Source organism: Blennius ocellaris, assembly GCF_963422515.1.
Source record: "Blennius ocellaris genome assembly, chromosome: 8".
NCBI lineage: Eukaryota > Metazoa > Chordata > Actinopteri > Blenniiformes > Blenniidae > Blennius > Blennius ocellaris.
Genome location: NC_137657.1, coordinates 9786974 through 9798004, shown reverse-complemented (window position 1 = coordinate 9798004; position 11031 = coordinate 9786974). Strand labels below are relative to the sequence as shown.

General features: G+C 39.4%; 1 protein-coding gene across 1 annotated transcript; it reads right to left on the bottom strand.

Moving 5' to 3' along the window:
- Positions 1-263: 263 nt before the first annotated feature.
- Positions 264-10787, bottom strand: steap4 (STEAP family member 4; the record flags this gene model as incomplete). Its single annotated transcript, XM_080501326.1, has 9 exons — positions 10617-10787; positions 10398-10505; positions 6900-6970; positions 5928-6012; positions 3876-4154; positions 3691-3785; positions 3422-3575; positions 3118-3282; positions 264-518 (listed from the first exon to the last, which is right to left on the bottom strand). The coding sequence occupies exons 1-9, from the start codon at positions 10740-10742 to the stop codon at positions 264-266; spliced, it is 1338 nt and encodes a 445-aa protein (XP_080357452.1). The 5' UTR covers positions 10743-10787.
- Between the last annotated feature and the right edge of the window lie 244 nt (positions 10788-11031).

Here is an 11031-nt window from a genome sequence, read left to right as displayed (position 1 = left end):
GATAATGCACAATTCAGTTGAGAACAGGCACAACAGAGAAGGGATCACGAGACATAATCAAACACCAGCAGAGGAAACGTTTGGCGCATTTTTCTTTCTTTGTTTTGAAATTCTTACTATTATTTTCAGAAAATGTCAAACAGGCATGTTATGGCTATGTCATTTTTTTCCCTTTTTAATGCTATTTACAATTTACATTCACGAGACGATTTTCAGCATCATCAATTCATTTCTTTTGAACACAGACGTCTGCAGTTTTAAGTTCACAGGTTGGTGACACCGACAGCATCCTTGGGCTTGCTCCTCTCCCAGCCCTGCCGGATCCGGGTGAGGGTGCGGTCCACACAGGGGAGGAGCAGCAGCAGCTTGAGCACCAGCGCCACGGACGGCACGATGAGACACAGCATGAAGGCGGGAGGAGTGTACCACTTGTAGGTGGAAATGCTGAGGAATTTGTTCCAGCCATAGATGTAGCCGTGCGCCGTGCATATGAAGAGTGTCAGGTGCCCCAACTTAGACTGCAAAACACAAAGGTGAAAATATATGTAAAAAATCTAATCTTTAATGAAAAAGGCTGAAAATTGCTTATTTAGAGTCTTAAGTAGGAAGAAGACAAGGGAAAAAAAAAACTTGACATTGATCATCTATTCTACTTACTGGTTCAGTGTAGCCTGTCGGTGTTATTGCACGTATTTGGTTATCTGCCTCTTTATATTTGCCCTATGATGGACTGCAGGCCCGTCCAGCGTGTCTCCTGCCTTCACCCACAGTGAACTGGGATTGGCTCCAGCACCACACCGGTCTCCGCTCATATAGATGATTGGATAGTTGAGTATTTTGTAGTATTTTTCTTAATAGCTTTACATTTAAAATATGGGTTACATATTTTTTCTTCATATTATCACTTTGGTGCCTCTTACATTCTAAAATCCTATTCGCTTGTACTGACCACTCTGTTTTTAAGACATATCCACTAATACACCCACTGGTTACTTAAGTATTCCCACTCCTGATTGTGACCACAGTTCACTCTACCATAAATCTTACTTCTACACACCTGGGAAATATTCACTTTTTGCTGCTATTGAGACGCTTGTGATTGGTCACGTTGCAGTGTTTTGAATGAAAAGGTGGTTGTACTATTTTGAGGACCTCATTCATATGACAAGGCCAGACTTTTTAAACCAGAAATAGAGTCTAAGCAAGAATGGAAACAAAAAAATACAAATAGCCACACTACAGCACTTGGAAACTATTTCCAAGTAGTGAAGTTTTCTAATTATTTTTAGATATGTTTTAAAACAATCAATGTCAATAATTTCTTTCTGTACAGTTCACAACGTGTAATCTATTTACTACTTTTAAAGTGTTAGGTTGCTACTAAACACCCACAATTTGAATTTGTAATTTGCTATTTTCTAGGCAATAAATTCAACAGATTAACAGGATAATGTCGATTACGTTAAAGTTAGTAAGTGTATTTGAGAATCACTAAAACTAAAATTGAACTGTAATGAATGCCAAAATTATCTCAACGTACATGTAGCTAAGCATTAACTCATCTGCATGATTCAGTTTGTCATGTGCAGATGAAGGAAATGCTTCAGGGTTATCAAAGGTACCAGATTACAGAAACAGAATATCATCCTCTATCTATATATGAGTGGTCGTATAAAAGTCATGGTCAGCCATTGAAAAAAAGGTCACCAGTCCAGCAAATCCAGACAGACATCATTCACTAACATATTTTTACAAACAGGCAAATAACCTAACTTATCGAGGGAGGAGGTTTGGACATCCAGAGAAAAAAAAAACACACAGGCCACACAAATTATATGCTCGTAACTGTACATAGAAACACACCAGCCTGGATTCAAACCACACCGACTGAGTGTTAAAAACAATATTCCACCACGATGCCTCTCATCAATACATGCAAACAAGGCAATTTTCCAAAATGCCAAACCTTTTCACTGAGTGTTTTCTGAAGAATGAAATATTCATTTGCGCAAACCTAATTGTAAAGAAAAATGCATTATCAAAACTCTGCTTTTCTTAATGGAAAGAAAGTGTTCGACCTCCTGCTGTACAAACTCATTTTCTGCAAATTTCTGGATTATTTGAAGTAAATACAAGCTGTTTTAGTTCCGTCGGCTGTACTATTCAAAACACCCCTCACAAATGGGAGCTTACTTTCTGTGGTAATTTTCTTATAGAGCTGAATTAAAAGATGTGCCGCTGCTTTCTGTGCTTGCAGAATCCTCAAGTGTTAAAGAGAAAATCTCAAAATACAAACTGTTTTACAGCCATTTCAGAATAATTGGTTTTGTAGCACCAGTGGCCTTTGAGGCTCGGTTATTGTTAATTACTTGGATAATGTGCTTTCATTTACATTTTTAGCAACTGGCTGCTGATGTTCTCATCTGCAATGACTTTACAGCAACAGTGCAGACAGCACAATAAACAACATGCATACAATAATGCAGTTCAACAGTCGATTTGAACCCAAAATAACAAACATGACCCTTGTTTATCTGGTTTACAAGAGCAAATCCTGCATAGTCACTGCTTTACAGTCCACACTGATCACAGCTACCACCAGAATGTGAGTTCATGTAAAATAATACCTGTTATTTTATATCTTTTACAACTCCTTCCACCAGATCATAAGCGTCAACTTGACCTGGACCTCGATCTCATTCCCCCTCCGAGGTCTACCTATGGACCTGACCTTTACACAAATGGGATTGTGACCTGTATTAACAATCTCACCACCGGGGACAATACCAGGTATCATAATTCTATTTAATGAATAACTTAACATTTAAAATCCTGGGCTAAAGTCCGCCAGGGTTTCACTCCGTGCGCTTGTGTTGGCCAGTTAGTTAACTAGGCTCCGGGGAGACGAGTGCCCGGACAGATTTCCTCTGCACTTTAATAACTCTTATGAAAACTTGTAAACTCTTAATATAGATTGTCACAAAAGGTCTAAAAGATATTTTTACCAGCACCGGGCACATGACTGATAACGTATTCCAGCTTAAAGGTGAAGGCAAACAAACAGACATGGTTACACACATGGGGCATAAAGGACTGTATTTCCTGCTGTGCTCTGACCTGAATGAAGCTGAACTCTCTCCAGCTGAGAGAGCCTCCCACTGAGGGCAATGATGTTAGTGCAAGCAGGACGTAGAGAAAGAAGCCCAGGATTCCCAGCGCAATAAATGAGTCTGTGCCCCATGCTTCAGTGTTGTCAAACGGGGTGGATGTATTTCTCTTCATCTAAAATAAGAAAAGCGAGAGACGGGGGGGGGGGGGGTTACACAGTCATTTTGGCGAGCACCCTACATGAAAAAGTCATCTACGTATCATGTGTCTTATCGCACACACACTGAAATTGGTTCGGACCAACTCGCTTTACCTCATCCACCACCGTCGACATTTGGTCTCGTCTGAAGGTATAGCGAATGGGAATGACAAGTGTGTAGATGGCATGAAGGAATGCAAAGCCGAGCGCAACCAGACCCATCTGCTTCCTGCACAGCATCCAGCGGTCCAGCCAGTTAGGGAAACGACTGCAACATGCATAAATGAATTAGAAACTTCCCCTCCTATAAAAAAAAGTATGCAATTTTCGAAGAGAAGTGTACTGACAGCAAAAAGTTTTTTGCTCTGGTTTTGATGTCTGACCTGTATTTGGTCCCTCGGTAAAGCTGAAGGAAACCGGCTATGGCACCGGGCAGGTAACAGAGAGAAAGCATGACGAGTGACACAATTGGAAACACCTTAAATATGGAAAGTGACCACAGAAAAACAAAGAAGGCATAAGAATATAGAAAATATGTGACAGACTACACAGTAAACTGAATCTTTACCTTGTTGGCCAGGGCCATCATGATCCGGTAGGAGGTCTCATTGCCATTCTCAACATACGCATAGATGACATCTCTAATGAGCAGATAGAAGAAGAAGAAGGCGGTGAGGCCCACAGCCACACATAGAGGCAACCTCCACTCTGGGAACAGCCGCAGTGGGAAGTCCTCCAGCTCTCTGGCGGCTGACAACGACCCTTTGTCCAGAACAGTGAGGCCCAGTTTGGTGGCCATCTCTGCCACTACACGCTTTGCCCGGGCGTCGTCCCCACACAGGTACACCTGCAGCAGGGTGGTGCAGGTTATTTCTACAACAAGCTGCAGCAGAAGAGATCTATACGTGTTTTTGATTTTCTTTTCTTTTTTTCCCCTTTTTTTTATGGATAACAACTAGAAGCAAAAGTGGCTCATAACATTTTAATATCCATCCAATTTCTGTGCCACTCTGCAGCAAGTCCATTTTTTTCAATCTCAGTGAGAATGGTCACAGAAACATTGTTGTGCTTTTGCCATATCATTGTCGATCAATTTACATTAACCCTTTAGAGCTTCCCAGTATAATTTCAATCATATGTAAATATAGAAAGATATCTCCAGTTTTTCTCTTGCCATATTCATTTTAGCATTCAGTTGCTATCAACTAGGAATTAATCCAATTATTTACCATCCTGTTGAAATATCTAGTACAAGATAGTACTGTGTGTACACATATTTTTTTTTTCTCAATGATTTTGAGCCCCAAACCCCGGGAAAGCACGTTGCTCTGTGAAGAGACGCACCTACTTTATATACATACACTCAGTGTGTAATCCCACCTCAACATCTCACAGCTCTGAGGCTTATTATCACACTCAACAGTGTTTCTGGTGAGAGGTAAGATGATTAAATTGTTTGTGAAAAATTGAGTCAAACCAACAGAGTAGCAAGGAGTGTGTGTGAGAGATGGAGAGAGAGAGAGAGAGAGAGAGAGAGAGAGAGAGAGAGAGAGCGAGAGACAGAGAAATTTGACAGGCATATAGTGGAGTCACTAGGATGGAGTAGTTTTCCCCAGGTGTGTGTATAAGTGGACCGGGCAGCCAGCCATGTCTCCCTACATTACTGCACCAGTAACAGCAGGGGACGGCCGACAGACTAAATCTCCATCTGAATGTAAATGTGACAGAGCCACTGCCCCGCTGTGGATCTAATCAAATTGCTGGCCAGGGAATAGTGCACGCTTACAAGCATGTGCGCGTGCATATACTGTGATGTAACTACACGTGCACCGATAAAGATGCACACATTCAGACACACTACACTCGTAGCTACCTGTTATCAAAGAAATAGAGCACTGCAGTGGTGTGTGTGTGTGTGTGTGTGTGTGTGTGTGTGTGTGTGTGTGTGTGTGTGTGTGTGTGTGTGTGTGTGTGTGTGTGTGTGTGTGTGTGTGTGTGTGTGTGTGTGTGTGTGTGTGTGTGTGTGTGTGTGTGAGAGAGAGAGAGGGGGGGGGGGTTTGGGTCTGTGTGTTCATGTATGGGGGGCTTGCTTGTGCTGAAGAGGATTTGAGGCAGATTCAGGTTTGGTCTCCAGAGGTTCCAGCATGTTTGTGTTTCTCTTTGTAGCTGTGAAACTGAAGCTGCAATAAACATGGCTCTTTACACTGCATAACATCACGAAGTGTGTTTGTTTGTGTATTTGTACAAGCACTGTCCTCATTTTCTCTCGCATTGTAATAGAAAGACAGCAGAATCAATAATCAGCAGCGACACAAATGACATCAATTATTTCCCCTAATTTTTTTCTTGCTGTATGGGGAAGTATAATATTCTTTTTTTAAAGCCCCTTTTTTTTAATTGTATTACAAGAAATAAAGACTGTGGTTACTGATATCTGGTTTAAAGTAAAACACACCTCATCATTTAATTGGTAATCTCCACTCCTGCTGCTCCCCTGTCTTTATATCTCTCCTCGAATCATCTAAAGTCTTCCTTAAGGCTCAAACGCTTCCTTGGTTCTGCTCTGTCTTGATCCTGCTGACTTCTTTTAGCAGATTCTTTACTCCTACTCTTCTCTCACCTGCTTCCCGGCCAGAAGTCCATTTTGCAGGGCCCAGGCAGACAGTGTGTTGAGGCCTTTCACCACAGCAGCTTGGGGGACCAGCCTGCAGAACACACAGCGAGGAGTTTACCTGTTATTGTTTCTGTTTACAAACAGTGATAGGGAAGGAAGGGTTCTGAAATGTAGGGAAACAACGTTTCCACTTCTGCAGAACAGACACACAGCAGGCCGACCAACCATGGTAGCCACAACCCTTCATATTTTTTTCATTTACTTTTGCTCCAGTGCGGAGTTTTGATGTCTGATTCTCGAAGTGGCGTTTAGAAGCACTTTTCCAAGACAATGATTCTTTCACATCCAAGACAACCAGTGTTATTTGGTGACGGCTGATAGAATAATGTTGTTGTTTTTTTTCTCCACACAGACATAAAACCTCACTTAAGTGAATAATTTACATCCGTAGTGTCAAACATGTGGTCTAAAAAAAACGACCCAATCCAGAGTTAAATCCAGCTTGCAGGATGACTTCAATACAGATATTATGTGCCATTTTTTAATAAAACTAACTGTTATTTCTGATTGGTTGGATGGTTTTGTTCAGAGGCTTTTTTTAAAGGCCACAATGGTGACAATTACGATGGAAAATCATTGACTATACTTGTGCTTGTCCAGGAATTCAAATCAGTGACCTTGTGGTTACAAGTTCATTTTACTAACCTCGGCTGGCAGGAAGAAAGAATTGTGTGACATGCACGAATTGGGACAGCACTTTTTTTTTTTCTTTCTTAAGAATATTTCAGATTTTCACAACACATTTGGAAAGAACAGAATTTAATATGAACATTTTCAGGATGTACTCGCATATTTCTGTACTGAAGCTCGGAGGCTTTCTCACAGCACCTAAGTAAAATGAGTCTGACACCTAATATTTACATGTGCAAAATATTCATGAATAAAACATTTTTTTCCTTATTGTTACAGGATTGTTACCTTTGTAAGTAGACGGCATTGGCTTCAGGATACATGCCTTTCTTCAGGTTGTTGCTGAGGTCCACCAACACCTTGAGCAAATAATTGAATTCAATCAATTCATTCTTGTCCATCAGTCACCCTATCAATAATTCAAACTGCAAAGACTAAATTAAGATGATCAGTGATCACTGTCACAGGCCAGATGGCAATCACAATCATCAAATCTTTACCAACTCTCTCCTGTAGTTTTTGGATTTTCCTTGTGCTCTGTGTCCTGCATCTTTTTAAGTTTCTCTTTTGTTTTGATCGCAGAGCTACATGTTGCATGCTCTTCATTGTTAAATGCTCGTTTGACTTTGCTCTCTCCTCTCAGCTTATCTCAAATGGTTGAGACCAATGTGCAACTGTGAGTCTGGTTTAATTTCACTATTTGTTTCAGTCTCAAAAGGGGAATTGTCTGCTTGGTTGTTTTTTTTTGTCTGCAATATTGTAAGTTCCTGACATGGAAAATTAATTGAAAAATATAAACCAACTCAGCACAAATGTTGGTATTCTCTACTGTCTGTCTACTGCCAACTACAATTTTACAATTTATACTAAATATCACCTTAAAGTGAAGACGCAAAAAAAAAAAAAAAACACAGAAAAAGCAGAATCACATGTAAAATATCTGATATTCACACAAAAGGCACAAAATTAAATGTGATGGGTAGGAAAGGGACTTATTTGTGTCTACCTGTAATATCTAGTTACTCAAGGCTCTGGCACAAGCTCAAACTTTAGATTATTAGCAAACTGTGCCATCATAACTATGTCGATGATACACACTGTTACATGAGTCTTCTATCAGGAGACAATGATCTCCTGTAAGCACTGGGTGAATGTGTTGAACAGCTCAACCTTGGATTTGCCAAAAGTATCTTCTATCTATCTACGTCTTTCAAAACTGATTTTACTTTTTATGCACCAAATGTTTGGAACAAACTCTAAAAAACTTATTTTGAAACAAAACTGAAACCTTTCTGTTTGCTGCTGCTCCTGCCTTTCACTAAAGTCTGTTATTTTATGTTATACTTTATCTACAATTAAGTGTTTTCGGATCCCATTTTTACAGCTAGCATCTGTTTTATTATACACATTTTTTTATTGCCTTAATCTTTTTAGCTTTCCTTGTTTTTATCCGCTTTTCTGATTGCTTTTGCTCCTGCCAGCTGTACATGTTTGAAAATGAACAGCATTTGTGCTGAAATGGGCTATGCAACTAAACGTTCCTTGCTTTTATAAATTTACTTTTTGCAAAACTGTGGTAGTAACTCATTGCTGATCTGAATTTAATAATGCAGATACTGAAGTTTGTATGAGTGCGTTATTTGATACTTTCACTATATATAAATACAAATGCATACCTGCTCTCTCTCTCTGTCCTGCAGCTGTTACCTTTAACATCAGCCAATGTTACCTTACATCCACAGTTTGCAGCCTCTTAATAAGAGCTGTTCTGTTGCTCGACATGTTTGTAGTTTATCTCAGCTGTATTCATTGCTGCGACTTATTCTTTCACGAGCCGGTGTTATGCAGAGTTCTGCGTGATTGCTGAAAAATGTAACCCCTTGCAGGAGCAAATGCAGATGAAACAGGCGAATGCACGTTTGCACTTCTATTTGACGTCCCAGCAACTGAAGTGAGTAGAACCGAACTTAATGAGTGAATCAGTCGTCAGATTGATCCACGCCATGCGATTATTGAGAACAGAACAGAAGATTAACAGATCTCTATAAGAAAATTACAATTTGTCTCTTAGTTAGATTCACTTCATAAATAATGGTTGTATTAAAACAAAAGACAATATGGCAGAGGCTGTAATTTTCTTTTACCATTGAAATAAACTCATTTGACCTCATCCACCCCTGTAACACGGCAGCAGTACTGTTCTGTAAAGTGCTCCTCAATAAAATACCAAACACAAGGGATATCAAACCTTTTTTTTTTATTATCTGAGAGCATTCTGCTGATAACACTGGAAGATTTTAAGGCTGCAAGTATTCCATGTAGTTGAGTTTATTGCAACTTTATTGAATGTTTATTTGAACTAAATGATTTGAAACTCTCTGGGTTTAATATTACTCACCTGTGCTGAGATAACACAGATTATGATTTGGCAATCGTTGAGATAGATAATGGAAAAAGATTATTAAATTACTTTGACAATTTTATTTACTCCGTTTAATGTATCTGATTTCAATACTATTCTTGCAATTCTTTTCTGAATTTGCTGACTTTGTCTTTTGTTTTGTTTCAGTCATGTTATTTCTCATTACAGAAACTTGGCCCATCAAGAAATATAGTGCAGAGCCTCATTTGAATATCATTATAAATCATATTACACTATTTGTCTTTAATCTTTTAATCCTCACATCAATCATACTGAGGATACAATAAGTTGCACAGCAGTAATTCAACATGTCCAACAAAAGCAGCGTCAATCTAAAGTAAACGATGTTTAATTCATGACTTGTTATCAGTAATGGACCTGAGACACTAAAAGACTTTTTGTATAGTAGTCATGATGAAAATGTGAAGGATAAATAACTGTGACCCAGAAGTAAAGTATTTCATCTGGGGCTCTGCTAAGTGAATGTTGTGTTTCAGAAGTTACAAAATGAACTCCTGAGCTCGGAAGATCATTAGAGGATGAAGATGAGTTGATATGAGGATCTGACTGTACTATAATGTCTTCCAGTAGTGAAATTTTTTTTTCTTTTTTTTTTAATTGATCAATCATAGTTGGAGCTTTTGAATTTTTTTAATCTCATGTGTGTTTTGTAACATGTCATTTTCCTTCTAACAGCTTTGATTTGTATATTTTGTTTTATATTTGTGCCTGAATATCTCGTCTTATTATGTTCGTATTTTTCCTTTTTCCATCATCAGTTTTATCTGGTTTTTATCATCTTGACATTTAATCTTTTTTTTAATAGTTGTCTTCTAAGAGGTATTTTGTTTAATCCACTTCTTTCTTCTCATTATAAACAACCACTTGCCTTTTAAATGGCTTTTCTCCCAATTTATCTCCATCTGTTTTACCTTTTCTTGCTTTGTTTTATGTAGTTATCACTGAGCCAATCAAATAGCGAAGCTATTTAAATTTTACCAACCTGCATGAATATATCTATAATATCTATATACTAATAGTGTCTGATAAAGTTTGGCTTGGAGTTGAGTTGGTATTCCAGTAGCTAGCATATACCACACTCTTGATTTAAAATATTATGCACATGTTTTTTTTTTTTAAATGATACTGAAACAGATAAAGTCACTGATTGACTAAAATTCCAAAATTTTTAAAAACATGTGCTAGGGCTTTAAGAAGTCAGATTACTTTTTATTGAGTTTGAAAGAATAATACATATCTTTTACTGATTTCACTTTGTCTTTGAATCTACTAGTCACAAAATAAAGGTGGTTATAAATGGTATAAATGGTGAAAAGAAATAAAATGATGTGTTTTGAATTTACCTTTCCTTCAAGTTTACTTTGCAGAGTCTCCAGGAATTCGTAGTGCTCTCTATGAACACAAATAAAGATCAGACTGGCGGACCGGGCAGCTGCTGCGTGGGTCATCACCTGCAGCAAGAACACATGGAGGACACACAGTCTCAGCAGCACATCGGAGTCACGCTCACATCTTTTCCGGGCGAGTTTGAAGTCCCATGTTGTGCTCGTGTGTTCCTGTACCTGAGCGCCAGAAGGCAGGGGGCCACAGCTGTGCGGTCTGCGGCTGCCGTACACCACTCTGTACCCGGACTGCAGCAGACGCAGGCCCAGAGAGCGGCCCAAATCCCCGGTGCCAAAGATGCACATTAGATCTGGCTCCGGGACAGCCAAAGTGTCCAGAGGCTGTAGCAACACACTGTCTGGCATCATCTTCTCCTATGTGCCACTCGCTGTTTGCTGTAGTGTTTAAACTGAGTTTGGATGGTCAGCGTCTCCTGCTGGGAAGTTATATTGCTGTGGAATCTGACCTGTGTGCCGCCTTTCCCTCCCTGTCTTTGAACATGATAGGGATGTTCTATATGTCGCCCAATCTGAGGTAATGGGTGTGTGTGTGTGTGTGTGTGTGTGTGTGTGTGTGTGTGTGTGTGTGTGTGTG